The 19955-nt window shown below is 46.2% G+C and overlaps 1 protein-coding gene across 4 annotated transcripts in view; it reads right to left on the bottom strand.

Moving 5' to 3' along the window:
- The window catches only part of SYN1 (synapsin I), a 101165-nt gene that overhangs the window by 11176 nt on the left and 70034 nt on the right, over positions 1–19955 (bottom strand). For all 4 annotated transcript variants that reach the window (XM_056537702.1, XM_056537703.1, XM_056537705.1 and 1 more), the window contains exons 6-7: positions 13526–13588; positions 12023–12165 (exon numbers count right to left, since the gene is read on the bottom strand). In XM_056537702.1, the coding sequence (XP_056393677.1) occupies positions 12023–12165; positions 13526–13588 (206 nt within the window). The remainder of the gene's footprint in view (positions 1–12022; positions 12166–13525; positions 13589–19955) is intronic.

Raw genomic sequence — 19955 nt, 5'->3', positions numbered from 1 at the left:
TGACATGGACAGAGGTGTCAGCAGAGAGCACTGGGGTCAGGCAGAGAGTAAATTCAAAAAGAAAAGAACTTCCTGTGGATCATATGATAAGTACTGGAAGGATTAAGATTTTTTTTTTTTTATAGAAGTCATTTACAAATCTGTTTAACTTTCTGGCAGCAGTTGATTTAAAAAAAATGTTTTCGAGTGGAGTACCCCTTTAAAGATCCCCAAGCATCTTTAATAACTGTGACCCAAATGTGTGATCAGCTGATAACTATTCCTCCTGACCCCCTCCCCCTATAAACATGTATGCTCAGTTCAGATGAGTGCACATGTGTTCTCAAAGTGTAGAGGCAAATATGCTGCTACAAGACCCCTCTGTCCTCCTAGAGACCTCCCTGTCCTCTCCAGACCCCTCTGTCCTCCTAGAGACCTCCCTGTCCTCTCCAGACCCCTCTGTCCCCTCCAGACTCCTCTGTCCTCCTCCAGACCCCTCTTTCCTCTCCAGACTCCTCTGTCCCCTCCAGACCCCTCTGTCCTCCACCAGATCCCTCTGTCCTCCTCCAGACCCCTCTGTCCCCTCCAGATTCCTCTGTCCCCTCAAGACCCCTCTATCTCCTCAAGACCCCTCTTTCCTCTCCAGACCCCTCTTTCCTCCTCCAGACCCCTCTGTCCCCTCTTTCCTCCTGCAGACCCCTCTTTCCTCCTCCAGAACCCTGTGTCCTCCACCAGATTCCTCTGTCCTCCTCCAGACCCCTCTTTCCTCTCCCAGACCCCTCTTTCCTCTCCCAGACCCCTCTTTCCTCTTCCAGACCCCTCTTTTCTCTTCCAGACCCCTCTTTTCTCTTCCAGACCCCTCTGTCCTCCGCCAGATCCCTCTGTCCTCCGCCAGATCCCTCAGTCCTCCACCAGATCCCTCTGTCCTCCATCAGACTCCTCTGTCCCCTCCAGACCCCTCTTTCCTCCTCCAGACCCCTTATTCTTCCTCCAGACCCCTCTTTCCTCCTCCAGACCCCTCTGTCCCCTCCAGATTCCTCTGTGCCCTCAAGACCACTCTATCTCCTCAAGACCCCTCTTTCCTCTCCAGACTCCTCTGCCCTCTCCAGACCCCTCTATCCTCTTCCAGATCCCTGTGTCCTCTGCAGACCCCTCTGTCCCCTCCAGACCCCTCTGTCCTCTTCCAGATCCCTGTGTCCTCTGCAGACCCCTCTGTCCCCTCTAGACCCCTCTGTCCCCTTCTGCATACAACATGTCTGACCTTAATTTTGCCCAATGTCATATGTTGGGAGACCCCCATACACATAAGATAGTCATCTGGTTTTGGACAATTTGGTATGGGTACCCTACAGAGGCTGCATCAGGTGAGAACATATGTGAGGATTCCCTCTCGAAGGGTACCACATAGGTAGTAGAGCATTAACCCAAATATCATACAAAAGCAACAAGTCCTCCTGTCACAAGTGGTCAGAGGTGGAAGTGTTCAGCGTCACCAGTAGGGGTCGCTATTTTAATCTTTGTAATGGGTCCCCTCACCTGAAATGGTTGATATCTATCTCTTTAAGAATAATTCCACCCACTGTAACTTCCGCTGTGTGAACAGATCTTTTGTCTTGGCGCTAACACAAGATGAGCAGACGGCAGCCTCCCACTCCCTCATACTGCGCCGGAGACAATAGGAGTCGGCCCGGGTGGGAATGATGGAGGCTGCCCATACTATCTAGTCTAGAACAAGACATTGTGTCCAATTCTTGCATTTCTGTCCCTCATGAGCTGCAGACTATTTCACGTTCTGACCTGGTCCTTGTGTTGTGATCGATCAGTCCTGATGTGCGGTCCTACTGGAGACTAAATCATAGGTAGTAGAACTGATGGCTCCAGGAGTCCAAAAGGTGAAGATCTTTAGATGCGGTCAGAAACCTGGTCCGTGGATCTGCCCCTCTATATACTGGAGCCACCTCACACAGATTAGTGCAGTGTTTCCCACCTGGTGTGCCTACAGCTGTTGCAAAACTACAACTCCAAACACTGGTATATAGTAGAAACTGAGTGTTGCGATTGGCCAGAGAAGTAAGGGAGGAAGTACACGTGTGTGTACTTCTGAGAAAAAAAATCCAAAAATTTCACCAATCTCCCTGTCTCCCAAGTATAACTTAGGGCAGTGTTTCCCAACCAGGGTTTTTCCAGCTGTTGCAAAACTACAACTCCCAGCATCCTGGGAGTTGTAGTTTTGCAACAGCTGGAGGCACACTTGTTGGGATACACTGGATTAGTGTCTCATCGTGTCTGCTCTGTTCTTGTCCATGACGTGTGAACACTTGTTCTATACCAGGTTTTTGTCTGTGATTGGTCCTATGGTACATGTGTTCTAGATCATAATTCCTCTCATCACTTCTTCTCTTCACCTGCTCTAGGACTCAGGTTCTTGTTCCAGATCTCAAGTTGTCCCGTTGCTTCTGCTCTGTACTTGTTCTAGGCCTCACGTTCTTGTATATGACTAACCAACGGTATAATTGTTCCAGATCGCGACTAACCAACTGTATAATTGTTCCAGATCGCGACTAACCAACGGTATAATTGTTCCAGATCGCGACTAACCAATGGTATAATTATTCCAGATCGCGACTAACCAACGGTATAATTGTTCCAGATCGCGACTAACCAATGGTATAATTATTCCAGATCGCGACTAACCAACGGTATAATTGTTCCAGATCGCGACTAACCAACGGTATAATTGTTCCAGATCGCGACTAACCAACGGTATAATTGTTCCAGATCGCGACTAACCAACGGTATAATTATTCCAGATCGCGACTAACCAACGGTATAATTATTCCAGATCGCGACTAACCAACGGTATAATTGTTCCAGATGTCTCCACTCCTGTACTAGGCTCTTCTAAGACTTGAGTTCTTGTTCATCTTGACTCACTACTGCATACTTGTTCCAGTTCTTAAAGTGTCTCATCCCATTGACTTTATGCCTCTTCTTGGACTCAAGTTCGTGTCCATGATTTATCCTACTGTACAAATGTTCTAGACCAGCAGCCTTTTTACTTCTTTCAAGTTTCTATCCTGTATACTGTTCCAGGCCAAGTTGCAGCCAATCGTTGAGTTCAAGTCCATAACTATTTATACTGTCTGTCTGTTCTAGAGCAAGCCCAACCTATGGCTCTCATGCTATTGCAAAACTACCCCCCCCCCCCCCCGCCATAAGTTGGGAATCAGTGTTCTAGACTTTACGTTAACTATTTACTTTTTATTTTTGCCTTTTCTAGGCTTCAAGTTCATGTCCATGACTATACCTCCGGTATATACAGTCATGGCCGTAAATGTTGGCACCCCTGAAATTTTTCAAGAAAATGAAGTATTTCTCACAGGAAAGGATTGCAGTGACACATGTTTTGCTATACACATGTTTATTCCCTTTGTGTGTATTGGAACTAAACCAAAAAGGGAGGAAAAAAAAGCAAATTGGACATAATGTCACCAAACTCCAAAAATGATATGGACAAAATTATTGGTATCCTTTCAAAATTGTGGAAAAATAAGATTGTTTCAAGCATGTGATGTTCCTTTATACTCACCTGGGGAAAGTAACAGGTGTGGGCAATATAAAAATCACACCTGAAAGCAGATAAAAAGGAGAGAAGTTCACTTAGTGTGTTCAACAGAAAGAGGAGAAGAGAACTGTCTGAGGACTTGAGAACCAAAATTGGGGAAAAATATCAACAATCTCACGGTTGCAAGTCCATCTCCAGAGATCTAGATTTGCCTTTGTCCACAGTGCGCAACATTATCAGGAAGATTGCAACCCATGGCACTGTAGCTAATCTCCCTGGGCGTGGACAGAAGAGAAAAATTGATGAAAGGTGTCAACACAGGATAGTACAGATGGTGGATAAGCAGCCCCAAACAAGTTCCAAAGATACTCAAGCTGTCCTGCAGGCTCAGGGAGAATCAGTGTCCGCGCAAACTATCCATCGACATTTAAATTAAATTAAACGATATGGAGGAGACCCAGGAGGACCCCACTGCTGACACAGAGACATAAAAAAGCAAGACTACATTTTGCCAAAATGAACTTGAGTAACCAAAATCCTTCTGGGAAAACATCTTGAGACCAAGATAGAGCTTTTTGGTAAAGTCCATTATTCTACTGTTTACCGAAAATGGGATGAGGCCTACAAAGAAAAGAACACAGTACCTACAGTGACATATGGTGGAGGTCAGTGATGTTTTGGGTTGTTTTGCTGCCTCTGGCACTGGGTGCCTTGAATGTGTACAAGACATCATGAAATCTGAGGATTACCAACGGATTTTGGGTCGCACTGTACAGCCCAGTGTCAGAAAGCTGGGTTTGCGTCCGAGATCTTGAGTCTTCCAGCAGGACAATGACCCCAAACATACGTCAAAAAGCCCCCAGAAATGGAGACAACAAAGCGCTGGAGAGTTCTGAAGTGTCAGCAATGAGTCCAGATCTAAATCCCATTGATCACCTGTGGAGAGATCTTATAATTACTGTTGGGAAAAGGCGCCTTCCAATAAGAGACCTGGAGCAGTTTGTAAAGGAAGAGTGGTCCAACATTCCGGCTGAGAGGTGTAAGAAGCTTATTGATGGTTATGGGAAGAGTAATCCAACATTCCGGCTGAGAGGTGTAAGAAGCTTATTGATGGTTATAGGAAGAATGGTCCAACATTCCGACTGGGAGGTGTAAGAAGCTTATTGATGGTTATAGGAAGCCACTGATTTCAGTTATTTTTTCCAAAGGGTGGCAAAAATTTTGTCCAGCCCATTTTTGGAGTTTGGTGACATGATGTCCAATTTGCTTTTTTTCCCTCCCTTTTTGGTTTAGTTCCAATACACACAAAGGGGGGGGGGGGGGATTCATCTATACAGAGTCATTTTAGGTGTATTTTTTTGCGCAAAATCGATATTTCCTGCGTTCTTTTTGTGCGTCTTTTTTGGTGGAACTTTTTCTAAAGATGTCACCCTTCAGGTGTACCGTAGAGCCGTTTTTCTGGTAGACATGAATTTATTAACTGCGTCTTTTTTTTTTTTTGGCGCAAATATACACCAGCTCCGAGCACACGTACAAGTCTGCCTTATATTTTTTTTCAAGAGCTGAGATTCTATTACTGCACATGATTCACTGAGACCCGTGCGCAAGTTCAGTACATTTTGCGCAGGTAAATGACAAGTACACGCAGCAGAAAGGGGTAAAAAAAAAGCTCTACCATACACTGATGTTGGTGAATCCCCCCCCCCCAAGGGAATAAACATGTGTACAGTGGTCCTTCAAGTTACAATATTAATTGGTTCCGGAACGACCATTGTATGTTGAAACCATTGTATGTTGAGACCAGAACTCTATGGAAACCTGGTAATTGGTTCTAAAGCCCCAAAATGTCATCCAAAAATAGTAAAAAGTGAGGATTAAAGAAAAATAAGTAGATAATTAATACAGATAAAGCAAATCCTTATATATAAAAGTAATAAAGATCTGCTGGGAGCTGTAATCACTGTCTATGTCAGTGTTTCCCAAGCAGGGAGCCTCCAACTGTTGCAAAACTACAACTCCCAGCATGCCCGGACAGCCTTTGGCTGTCCGGGCATGCTGGGAGTTGTAGTTTTGCAACAGCTGGGGGCACCCTGCTTGGGAAACACGGGTCTATGTAGAGGACAGGAGCTTCTTCAGGGTCCTGTACAGTACACGCAATGTCCTAACATGGAGTCGCCCTCACCTGGTGTCCAGAAGAGCAGGTAACCCTGGCACAGGTAAAGAGTACAGAACATGTAATACCTCCCTGTACTCTAGGGGACGCTACCAGACACCAGTCAGTGCATACACTTCAGTAATACAGGTAAAGAGTACAGAACATGTAATACCTCCCTGAACTGTAGGGGGCGCTACCAGACGTCAGTCAGTGCATACGCTTCAGTAATACAGGGGTTTTACCAGTAAATGCCCATTCTAATTGGTCAGTTCTTCCGGCCATTGACAGGTTTCCCAGATCTGGACTGTCTGTAGCATTGTATGTTGAGTCTGGTTTCAAGTTACAATGGTCCAGAAAAGACCATTGTATGTTGAAACTATTGTATGTTGAGGCCATTGTAAGTTGAGGGATCACTGTATAGCAAAACACGTGTTACTGCAATCCTTTTCTTTGAGAAAAATACTGTTTTCTAGAAAGATTTCAGGGGGGCCAACATTTACGGCCATGACTGAATGCTTGACTGGTCAGGCCCTGTTTCTATACAAGACTGAACATCATATATTTCTACAGTTCTTGCAGGACCAAGGTTCTAAATCTTGGCTGGTTCTTCCATACACTGGTCTGGATCCATGTATCTAGATACTGCTCACTAATTCTTCTAGGAATTTTCACGCACTTTTCTGTTTTTTCTTCGTCTGCGTCAGGCGACACCAAGGGTCTATTCACACGGCACAATTTCCGCTTGTGGAATTCGCCTTAAATTAAAGCCCATAGACTTCTATGGGATTCCGCACTCTACAAGCGGAAATTCCGCCGTGTGAATAGACTCTAAGGCATCGATCCAGGAGACGGCCCCCGGGACGGGTTGTTCTAGCCCCCCCACCCTTCCGGTCTGTTCTCAGGTACGCTTGGATAATTGTGACCAGACGGTTTTGTGTTCACGTGAATGTGGGAATTTTTAGAATGTGAGGGGAGATTTGGCTTTCTGGGAATTTTCCTTTTTATCTCTTTCTTCTCAGACATCTGATGGTGATAAAATCCCTCATGGACGCGGCAGCTTTTCCTTCTAAGGATGTTCTAAAGAGCGTTTTATGGGCAGCAGAAAAACCCCGTGGTGACCACTAAGAGCGTCCTGGGCCCACGTAATGAGACATGTCACTTTCCCACAGACTGCGGGATCTGTGTGTCCTCATAGATGGGCTGATCAGGATCTAGGTGTTGTGAAGACTCATGCCGGGTCATGTCAGCGACAGCGAGAGAGCAGGGAGAGGCCAATATTACGTGGCACCCAACCAGAAAAACCTGCGCGGCAGACAGGGAGGGAGAGCGCCCCATAACAGAGAGACCGACACCGGGATATTTATAGCTTTAGGTAAACTGTGAAATCTATTTCCAGCCTGAAAGAAGGAAATAGTCATAAACAGCGACAAATAATAAACAGCGCAAACCATGTGGAGGAGCTCCGGATATAAGACTCCTGCAGGAGACCACAGCAAAGGAAACCTGGACTGGACCTATAGAGGACGGGATAATGGCCGACAGTATTCTCCAGACAGGACCGGACAGGACGTGATAGAGCAGAAGTGATCATCCTGTACCCCAAGTGTTATCATCCTGTACCCCAAGTGTTATCATCCTGTACCCCAAGTGTTATCATCCTGTACCCCAAGTGTTACCATCCTGTACCCCAAGTGTCATCATCCTGTACCCCAAGTGTTATCATCCTGTACCCCAAGTGTTATCATCCTGTACCCCAAGTGTCATCATCCTGTACCCCGAGTGTCATCATCCTGTACCCCGAGTGTCATCATCCTGTACCCCAAGTGTCATCATCCTGTACCCCAAGTGTCATCATCCTGTACCCCAAGTGTCATCATCCTGTACCCCAAGTGTCATCATCCTGTACCCCAAGTGTCATCATCCTGTACCCCAAGTGTTATCATCCTGTACCCCAAGTGTTATCATCCTGTACCCCAAGTGTTATCATCCTGTACCCCAAGTGTTATCATCCTGTACCCCAAGTGTTATCATCCTGTACCCCAAGTGTCATTATCCTGTACCCCAAGTGTTATCATCCTGTACCCCAAGTGTTATCATCCTGTACCCCCAAGTGTTATCATCCTGTACCCCAAGTGTTATCATCCTGTACCCCAATTGTTATTATCCTGTACTCCAAGTGTTATCATCCTGTACCCCAAGTGTCATCATCCTGTACCCCAAGTGTCATCATCCTGTACCCCAAGTGTTATCATCCTGTACCCCAGGTGTCAGTGTTCTAGAATGTGACCAGTTGTATGAATTATTATCTAATACTGGGATGAGGAGACTTTCTAATAGAACTAGTCCAGCATTAGGACATATGCTTTAGGACGAGTATATAAGCAGTAGATATCATACACCGGCTGGATGTTGTTACCATCACTGCCATCTTACTTAGCTTTAAGGGGCCTTTCATACATCAAGTGCAGTGTGCGGGGGGCGCAGTGAAATCATAGTTTATGAAGCTGCTCTTGGCCTTGGGTGATGCATTTGTTACGCCGAGCGCTCCGGGTCCCCGCTCCTCCCCGGAGCGCTCGCTACACTCTCGCTACTGCAGCGCTCCGGTCAGATCCACTGACCCGGTGCGCTGCGATACCGCCTCCAGCCGGGATGCGATTCGCGATGCGGGTGGCGCCCGCTCGCGATGCGCACCCCGGCTCCCGTACCTGACTCGCTCTCCGTCGGTCCTGTCCCGGCGCGCGCGGCCCCGCTCCCTAGGGCGCGCGCGCGCCGGGTCTCTGCGATTTAAAGGGCCACTGCGCCGCTGATTGGCGCAAGTGGTTCTAATCAGTGTGTTCACCTGTGCACTCCCTATGTATACCTCACTTCCCCTGCACTCCCTCGCCGGATCTTGTTGCCATTGTGCCAGTGAAAGCGTTTCCTTGTGTGTTCCTAGCCTGTGTTCCAGACCTCCTGCCGTTGCCCCTGACTACGATCCTTGCTGCCTGCCCCGACCTTCTGCTACGTCCGACCTTGCTTCTGCCTACTCCCTTGTACCGCGCCTATCTTCAGCAGTCAGAGAGGTTGAGCCGTTGCTAGTGGATACGACCTGGTCACTACCGCCGCAGCAAGACCATCCCGCTTTGCGGCGGGCTCTGGTGAAAACCAGTAGTGACTTAGAACCGGTCCACTAGCACGGTCCACGCCAATCCCTCTCTGGCACAGAGGATCCACCTCCTGCCAGCCGGCATCGTGACAGCATTTTCCTCTATCTGTGTACAGTGAGACACATCTCTATCTGTGTACAGTGAGACACATCACTATCTGTGTACAGTGAGACACATCACTATCTGTGTACAGTGAGACACATCACTATCTGTGTACAGTGAGACACATCACTACCTGTGTACAGTGAGACATCACTATCTGTGTACAGTGAGACATATCACTACCTGTGTACAGTGAGACACATCACTATCTGTGTACAATGAGACACATCGCTACCTGTGTACAGTGAGACACATCACTATCTGTGTACAGTGAGACACATCACTATCTGTGTACAATGAGACACATCGCTACCTGTGTACAGTGAGACACATCACTATCTGTGTACAGTGAGACATATCACTACCTGTGTACAGTGAGACACATCACTATCTGTGTACAGTGAGACACATCGCTACCTGTGTACAGTAAAATACATCGCTAACTGTGTACAGTGAGACACATCACTATCTGTGTACAGTGAGACATATCACTATCTGTGTACAATGAGACACATCGCTACCTGTGTACAGTGAGACATATCACTATCTGTGTACAGTGAGACACATCACTACCTGTGTACAGTGAGACACATCACTACCTGTGTACAGTGAGACACATCACTACCTGTGTACAGTGAGACACATCACTACCTGTGTACAGTGGGACACATCACTACCTGTGTACAGTGGGACACATCACTATCTGTGTACAGTGAGACACATCACTACCTGTGTACAGTGAGACACATCACTATCTGTGTACAGTGAGACACATCACTATCTGTGTACAGTGAGACACATCACTACCTGTATACAGTGAGACACATCACTACCTGTGTACAGTGAGACACATCACTATCTGTGTACAGTGAGACACATCACTATCTGTGTACAGTGAGACACATCACTACCTGTGTACAGTGAGACATATCACTATCTGTGTACAGTGAGAAATATCACTACCTGTGTACAGTGAGACATATCACTACCTGTGTACAGTGAGACACATCACTATCTGTGTACAGTGAGACACATCACTATCTGTGTACAGTGAGACACATCACTATCTGTGTACAGTGAGACACATCACTATCTGTGTACAGTGAGACATCACTATCTGTGTACAGTGAGACATATCACTACCTGTGTACAGTGAGACATATCACTATCTGTGTACAGTGAGACACATCACTATCTGTGTACAGTGAGACACATCACTACCTGTGTACAGTGAGACACATCACTACCTGTGTACAGTGAAACACATCACTACCTGTGTACAGTGAGACACATCACTACCTGTGTACAGTGAGACACATCACTACCTGTGTACAGTGAAACATATCACTATCTGTGTACAGTGAGACATATCACTATCTGTGTACAGTGAGACACATCACTACCTGTGTACAGTGAAACATATCACTATCTGTGTACAGTGAGACATATCACTACCTGTGTACAGTGAGACACATCGCTATCTGTGTACAGTGAGACACATCGCTATCTGTGTACAATGAGACACATCGCTATCTGTGTACAGTGAGACACATCGCTATCTGTGTACAGTGAGACACATCGCTATCTGTGTAGAGTGAGACACATCGCTATCTGTGTACAATGAGACACATCACTATCTGTGTACAGTGAGACACATCACTACCTGTGTACAGTGAAACACATCACTACCTGTGTACAGTGAGACACATCACTACCTGTGTACAGTGAGACACATCACTACCTGTGTACAGTGAAACATATCACTATCTGTGTACAGTGAGACATATCACTATCTGTGTACAGTGAGACACATCGCTATCTGTGTACAGTGAGACACATTGCTATGTGTACAGTGAGACACATCACTACCTGTGTACAGTGAGACATATCCCTACCTGTGTACAGTGAGACACATCGCTACCTGTGTACAGTGAGACACATCGCTACCTGTGTACAGTGAGACACATCACTATCTATGTACAGTGAGACACATCACTATCTGTGTACAGTGAGACACATCACTACCTGTGTACAGTGAAACATATCACTATCTGTGTACAGTGAGACACATCACTACCTGTGTACAGTGAGACACATCACTACCTGTGTACAGTGAAACATATCACTATCTGTGTACAGTGAGACACATCACTACCTGTGTACAGTGAGACACATCACTATCTGTGTACAGTGAGACACATCACTATCTGTGTACAGTGAGACACATCACTATCTGTGTACAGCGAGACACATCACTACCTGTGTACAGTGAGACACATCACTATCTGTGTACAGTGAGACACATCACTATCTGTGTACAGCGAGACACATCACTACCTGTGTACAGTGAGACACATCACTACCTGTGTACAGTGAGACACATCTCTATCTGTGTACAGTGAGACACATCACTATCTGTGTACAGTGAGACACATCACTACCTGTGTACAGTGAGACACATCACTACCTGTGTACAGTGAGACACATCTCTATCTGTGTACAGTGAGACACATCACTATCTGTGTACAGTGAGACACATCGCTACCTGTGTACAGTGAGACACATCACTATCTGTGTACAGTGAGACACATCACTATCTGTGTACAGTGAGACACATCACTACCTGTGTACAGTGAAACATATCACTATCTGTGTACAGTGAGACACATCACTACCTGTGTACAGTGAGACACATCACTACCTGTGTACAGTGAGACACATCACTACCTGTGTACAGTGAGACACATCACTATCTGTGTACAGTGAGACACATCACTACCTGTGTACAGTGAGACACATCACTACCTGTGTACAGTGAGACATATCACTATCTGTGTACAGTGAGACATATCACTATCTGTGTACAGTGAGACATATCACTGAAGGCTGGTGGGGCGGGTGACAGACGCGGGGTCCGTTCCTCCAGTGACTACTCATCCCGAGCAAGTAAATCCCATTCACTGCAGCTGTTTCATGCTGCCTGTGGTTTGGGCAGCACTGACAGGTGACGGGTCCCCACGAAGAGCTGAGGGGTCCCTGTTATAGTTATGTGCTTTCTGTATGTTTGGTACTTACATGTAGGCTTTGTAATTGTTTCCAATTTTTTGGATGCGGACATCATACTTGGCATCAATAAATGGTTCAGACGTGGCATAGGTTTTTGTTAGGGCGACCACACTGGCGATGTCCTGGAAGTCATACTGGTTGTCCACCTTCACCTGGAATAGTCATGAGAGTGCGGGTCATTCAATCAGTGATAGATAAATATAACACATTTTTCTTTGTGCAAATCTAAAAAGGTCAAAAATGTGATTCTAGTTTAGTGCTCCGAACGGCTGTCTGGGCATGCTGGGAGTTATAGTTTTGCAACAGCTGGAGGCACCCTGGTTGGAAAAAACTGCCTTAAGCTATTCTTGGGAGACAGGGAAATTGGTGGAAATTTGGGATTTTTTTTCTCAGGAGCACACACACAGGTACTTCCTCCCTTACATCTGTAGCCAATCACAACACTCAGTTCATACTATATGCAGTGTTTCCCATCCAAGGTGGCTGTAGTTTTGCAACAGCTGGAGGCACCCTGGTTAGAAAACACTGCCTTAAGCTATTCTTGGGAGACAGGGAAATTGGTGGAAATTTGGGATTTTTTTTCTCAGGAGCACACACACAGGCACTTCCTCCCTTACATCGATAGCCATTCACAACACTCAGTTCATACTATATGCAGTGTTTCCCATCCAAGGTGCCTGTAGTTTTGCAACAGCTGGAGGCACCCTGGTTAGAAAACACTGCCTTAAGCTATTCTTGAGAGACAGGGAAATTGGTGGAATTATTATTTTTTTTTCTCAGGAGCACACACACAGGTACTTCCTCCCTTACATCGATAGCCAATCACAACACTCAGTTTCTACTATATGCCAGTTTTTCTCAACCGGGATGCCTCCAGCTGTTACAAAACTACAACTCCCAGCATGCCCAAAGGCTGTCCGAGCATGTTGGGAGTAGTAGTTTTGCAACAGCTGGAGGCACCTTGGTAGGGAAACACTGGGATAATGACTGTAATGTATGAATTTGACTCTGACTATCATAAAGGATTACGTTTTATCTCAATCAGAAGGCCAGAACCCTATAAAGGCAGCTGACAGTAAGGGTGTAGAGGTCCAGGCCCGGATGTAGCAATATATCAGGGCGTTGATGGATAAAGTAGCTTCCTTACCCATCCAAAAGTGAACCAATGCAAAACATAGGTGCTGATTAATGGCATTGCCCAATCAGGGGAACTCCCAGCTACTTATTATTGAACAACCCGACATCGATAAAGCCATTTCACCCTGATGTATATACTTAAAGGTCAATAGGACACCTTACATGATTGGGGAATAGGAGACCTCAATGGTTTCTTCATAGGAAATGGAAGAGAGGTAAATGAAGGCCAAATGTATGCGGAGGAAGAAGGCGACCGGCGGGTGACACCTCGGGCACAGGAAGGATGTCACAAGTCATAGTGTGTAATGTGCAGCCGTCCAGCGACCTGAGCATTCCTATAGACTGCCCCGGGGTCGACCTGTAAACTTCACTCACCTTTCCCATACCGGAATGACAGTGACCCATCTTTATCACCACGGGAAACTTAGAGGCGGTCAGCTGCAAGAGAACAGACAAGTGATGTAATCCAATGTAGTGACATCATCCGCATCTAATCGCTGAGTCTTATGGAAATCTCTTTATGGACCGTGTAGTTGAACACGTTCTATTGCTCCCTGTTATCAGCCATTTTAAAATTTTACAATAGGAAAAGCGCTCAGGTTCCCAGCTCCAATAAAATAACACGTCTTGGGGTTCTGTAGTTAACCCTTTGTCAGTTTTACACAGACTAATACACTACACATGTGAATAAAGTAATGGACATATACGTATATCTATCTACAGTGATCCCTCAACTTACAATGGCGTCAACATACAATAGTTTCAACATACAATGGTCTTTTCTGGACCATCGTAAGTTGAAACCAGACACAACATACAATGTACAGACAGTCCAGATCTGTGAAACGTGTCAATGGCCGGAAGAACCGACCAATCAGAATGGACATTCACTGGTAAAACACCTGTATTACTGAAGTGTATGCACTGACTGGTGTCTGGTAGCGCCCCCTACAGTACAGGGAGGTATTACATGTTCTGTACACTTTACCTGTATTACTGAAGTGTATGCACTGACTGGTGTCTGGTAGCGCCCCCTACAGTACAGGGAGGTATTACATGTTCTGTACACTTTACCTGTCCCAGGGTTAGCTGCTCCTTTGGACATCAGGTGAAGGCGACTCCATTACTTTTTTGGACACTGTGTACTGTACAGGACCCTGAAGAAGCTCCTGTCCTCTACATAGACCAGTGTTTCCCAAGCAGGGTGGCCCCCAGCTGTTGCAAAACTACAACTCCCAGCATGCCCGGTCAGCCTTTGGCTGTCCGGACATGCTGGGAGTTGTAGTTTTGCAACAGCTGGAGGCTCCCTGCATGGGAAACACTGACTTAGACAGTGATTTACAGCTCCCAGCAGCTCTTTATTACTTTTATATGGAAGGATTTGCTTTATCTATATTAGTTATCTACTTATTTATGTTTAATCCTCACTTTTTCCTATTTTTGGATGACATTTTGGTGCCTTTGGACCAATTACCAGGTTTCCATAGAGTTCTGGTCTCAACATACAATGGTTTCAACTTACAATGGTCATCCCGGAACCAATTAATATTGTAACTTGAGGGACCACTGTATATGTGTGTGTATATATGTAGGTATTAAAAAGTAAATATATATATACACAAAAATATATATATTTTTTTTTACAGTACATATATATATATATATATATATATATATATATCTATACATGTGTGTATATATATATATATATTTTTTTTTACATATATATATATATATATATTTTTAAATACATAGATCTACACACACACACACATATATATATATATATTCTTTTTACAGTATATATATGTGTGTGTATATATACATACAGTATATATTTTTTTACACACACACACACACATATATATTATTTTTACAGTATATATATGTGTGTGTATATATATATACATACAGTATATATTTTTTACACACACACACATATATATATATATATATACGGTACCATCCAGACAGAATATTTTTCAAGTCCATTATGCTAGAAACTCAAACTGAGGGAGACTGAAAACCATACGGGTATGTGCACACTATGGATTATCCGTCTGGAAAATTCCAGGCAGACATTCCATGAGCAGCAGGTGCTGCCGAAATGAATTGGTAATCACTCCGGCCAAACCGAAGGGAGAAGGTCAGCCGAGGCGGCGGGCCGGGGAGTGAACAGGCTGCCGCACACGTCGCATTGCTTGTGATTGTAGCGGGTCTCAGGGCTAAACTTTTGACATATCTGGACAACATGTCAAAAGTTTATTCAAATGACGCTCAAGGGGAGCAATCTTACAAGAATAGAAATGTTAGCCCTGGAGAACCTGTCAGAAAATGCTAATATCATTATCTATAGGCACCCCCCCCCCCCCCCCGCCCTCGGGCCGTCCCATCATCGCAGGCATTAAACCACTAACTAGCCACTTATCCGATACTGATGCTCTTCTCCAGACACATTTTTCTTTATACTTCATACAAAAAATTCCATCTTTTTCTTCTTCCATCATGGCTTATAAAAATACCACTAGGGGTAGATAATCCTGTCCGGCTGCAGCATCACCTATGTCCCGGCTGAAGCACAGACTGGGAAAAGTCCAGGAAGTGAGGGCGGGACTATTACTCCTCTGTGCTCACTCCTGTCCTATCTATCAGACCGCAGCATGAAAACAGATAGGAGGGGGTTACAGAGCAGCCTGCAGTGATTGGATGAAGAGACCCAGTACAGCACAGCAGACTCAGGGAGGAGGTTAATCAATGGTGAGTGAGAGCAGGCCCAGTGCTTGCCTCGGACACGCCCCTTCCTGAGCAGTGAGTATCAGAATGAGTGAGCAGCAGAAAAGAGGAATTTGTGAGCCAAATACAGAAGCTGGACACATAAAAAAGACATGTAAATAATCTGCAAGACATAGTGAGGAACATATAGAAGCGTTATTTTTTTCCGTGTTTAATTAATCTGCCTCATAACTTATAGTTAGAAAACCATTTTCTAGTTTCTAAACTGTGAAAAGGGTGAGTAGCAGTTGTATAGGTTCCCCTTGTACTACCCAAACATTGCTGACCTGTCGAAGCCCGGACTCCACAAAACCTATGAAGGTGCCATATTTTATACGTCCAGTAAGTCCTGCTGAAAGAGGCCACTGCCATTAGAGGGTCCCACTGCCATTAGAGGTTCCCACTGCCATTAGAGGGTCCCACTGCCATTAGAGGATCCCACTGCCATTAGAGGATCCCACTGCCATTAGAGGGTCCCACTGCCATTAGAGGATCCCACTGCCATTAGAGGGTCCCACTGCCATTAGAGGTTCCCACTGCCATTAGAGGGTCCCACTGCCATTAGAGGATCCCACTGCCATTAGAGGATCCCACTGCCATTAGAGGGTCCCACTGCCATTAGAGGATCCCACTGCCATTAGAGGGTCCCACTGCCATTAGAGGTTCCCACTGCCATTAGAGGGTCCCACTGCCATTAGAGGATCCCACTGCCATTAGAGGATCCCACTGCCATTAGAGGATCCCACTGCCATTAGAGGGTCCCGCTGCCATTAGAGGGTCCCACTGCCATTAGAGGATCCCACTGCCATTAGAGGATCCCACTGCCATTAGAGGGTCCCACTGCCATTAGAGGATCCCACTGCCATTAGAGGATCCCACTGCCATTAGAGGGTCCCGCTGCCATTAGAGGGTCCCACTGCCATTAGAGGATCCCACTGCCATTAGAGGTTCCCACTGCCATTAGAGGGTCCCACTGCCATTAGAGGATCCCACTGCCATTAGAGGATCCCACTGCCATTAGAGGGTCCCGCTGCCATTAGAGGGTCCCACTGCCATTAGAGGATCCCACTGCCATTAGAGGGTCCCACTGCCATTAGAGGGTCCCACTGCCATTAGAGGGTCCCACTGCCATGACTTGGTCTTTACAATGTTTAGGTCGGTGGAACATTTAGCAGTATCCTCCACATAATGCCAGAAAATTGCCCATCACACTGCCCCTGCCGGCTTGTCATCATCCCGGTGCCATATTTTCCCCCAGGTAAATGATGCACAGGCTCCCGTCCGTCCACATTATCGAAAACGTGATGAAAAAGACCTGCCACCTTCTTCCACGCTGTGTGCGCGGGCTGTGGGGATCGGCCACGCGCCCTCGTGACGTCACGTTACCTCAATGCAAGTCAATGGCAGGGGGCGTGGTGGCTGCCACGCCCCCTCCCATAGACTTGCATTGAGGTAAAGTGACGACACGAGGGTGCACAGCGTTCGGAACTAAATGTTCCGAACGCTGGCCAGTGGAGTACCCCTTTAATGTTATGGCTGATCGGTGTATATGCAAAACTAATATAGGGATTTATACCAACCCCAACATGGGCCAAGATGCCAACATATGTACAAAGAGCGGCCATATATAACTATGAATGACGTCTCTGTGTAGATTTTTCTTCGCTCAGCCTACGTGCGGGACCCTCAATCTGTCCAGGGTGAGGGGTGGGGAGTTTTCTTTTAGAATTCTGTGGTTACGCCAGAGGACAAAAGAACGAGATCACCCGGACTTTATGTTTTCTTTTCCACCCAGAACAATCAACAATGTGACGTCCGGCTCTCGTCTTCGCCTCTCACTTCTCTTAATCTGCACGGAGAGGGTGAAGGAGTTTAATGTAAACTGGCACCACATAACGCAAGTGTGGAAATACAGGAAGGCAGGGGTGAGAGTGAGTGGTCCTGGCAGTGCCCTCTCCCCCCATGCGCCTCTCTGGCTCCTGCGGTCTTACACTCTCTTTTTCTGTGGTCAGCTGAAGGGCAGTAACACTATGTGCCTCACACCCAGGATGCTTAACCCCCACACAGTTAACTAGGAACCTGACATTCCACCGCAACTTTCTACAAAAATCACGTAACAACAACCCACCCACCCAACAAGTACAGAGAACTAAAACTTCAGGACTGAGACTACATTTAAAGGGGCATGAACCTTACATCTTATCAGTTATAATACTAACACCAGCTCAACTATGGATAAGTTAGAACTCAATACATTTCAATGGTCTCTTTATGACATATCTAAGGTGCCCATACACACCATTGGGTGTCGGGTCGCGTAGCCTCCTGACTCCTACAGCAGCAAATGGGGAATTGGATTTTATGTGCCTCATCCTGAAAAATAAGTCACCCCAAAGTAGTCTGGAGAAGACAGGGATCTGGAGGAGAACTGAGGAGTCTAAGGGGGGTTTGAAGAGGGCGAGAGTAGTCTGAGTGGGACAAACTGGTCTGAAGGGAACAGTGGAGTCTAAAGGGGGCACATGGAAGTCTGAAGGGGGACAGAGAGATCAGGAGGAGGGGGACAACGAAGTCTGATGGGGACAGGGGTGTCTAAAGGAGTACAGAGGGGTCTGAAGGGGACAGAAAAGTCTGATGGGGACAGGGGTGTCTGGAAGGAGGACAGAGAGATCTGGATGGGAACATAGGAGTCTGGAGAAGGACAGAGGCGGTCTGGGGGGAAGATAGAAGTCTGGAGGGGACATGGGTGTCTGGAGGAGTACAAAGAGGTCTTCACAAGACAGAGAGGTCGAAAGGAGACTGAGGAGTCTAAAGGAAGAAAGATAAGTCTGATGGGGACAGACAGGAGGAGTCTGGGAGGGATAAAGGGTTTGGAAGAGTACAGAGATCTGGAGGGGACAGAGGAGTCTGGAGGGGACAGAGAGGTCTGGATGGGATAGATGAGTCTAGAGAAGAACAGAGGTGTCTGATGGGAACAGGAGTCTAGAGGAGCACAGAGGGGTATGAAGGAAGAGAACAGATGGGTCTGGAGGAGGAGGATAGAGTAATCTGGAGGGAACAGAAGGGTCTAGAGAACAGAGACATCTCGAGAGGAAATTAGAGTCTGGAGGGAACAGAGGAGTTTGGTATTGGCTAATTCCCCTCCACGTCACCTTGCATGTATATTGGGGTGTTAGGAGGGATAGCTGTCGACCAAACAAGTGTTATGTAAAATGTATGGACAGTTATTTGTCCAGTCCATAGACTTGGTTGTCTTCTTGATAGGTCAGAACAAGTCATCCTTCACTGCACGTGTAGAGTAATGAAGACATTGCATGTCAAGCCTATGACGAAGCTCGGAGTATACATTTCACAGCCCATCTTTCTGAGCTAACACCTATAGATTTCACTGGTGACGTAGTTTCCATGGCTTCCTCACTGGCCTACCACTTCACCCTAACTTTCACCGACATTCCTCAGCCCTGACATAATCCTTGGGATAATGGATCTCCTCCGCCGTTCTCTGATGTTCTTCTCAAGAGCTGCCGGGGATCAGCCACTTCAATGATGCAAAGTCAACAATGACGTGTGTACTCAATGTCAGGCTGCTGCCGGAAAGCTTCCAGCTTTACGTTATGTAAACAATATCCTCTCCCCAGAAGTGTTTGGAGATCTCGCTGCCGCCTATAGTCACCTCACTTTTGTTTAGATCGGATTACAAATGCCTGAGGGGCTGTGGTCAGAAATGACATGGTAGCAATAAGATTTGGGATTTAAAACCCACAAGTAGCCGCTTCCTGCCCGGCTATTATAATCATTTCATTACCTGGTATTTTATTTTTAGCAGACGTGGTCTCGGGGGGGTCGTGGATCACAGCCCTGTGGTTTACAGGACTGGGCAGGGGCTGCTAAAAAAACAGCGAATGGGAAGAAGGAAAGGAAACGAGCCTGGGAAGGTTTCTATGGAAAAAGTGAATCTTCTTCTAGTCGTTCTGTTGTGGTGTAATGGCTTATAGTACATTCCATCCCAAGTCCAGGATTGACCATCAAGTATTCG

The sequence above is a fragment of the Hyla sarda genome, chromosome 9 (genome assembly GCF_029499605.1).
Source record: "Hyla sarda isolate aHylSar1 chromosome 9, aHylSar1.hap1, whole genome shotgun sequence".
Taxonomy (NCBI): domain Eukaryota; kingdom Metazoa; phylum Chordata; class Amphibia; order Anura; family Hylidae; genus Hyla; species Hyla sarda.
Note: the sequence above shows the minus strand (reverse complement) of the source record. Positions and strands in the feature narration are given on the sequence as shown.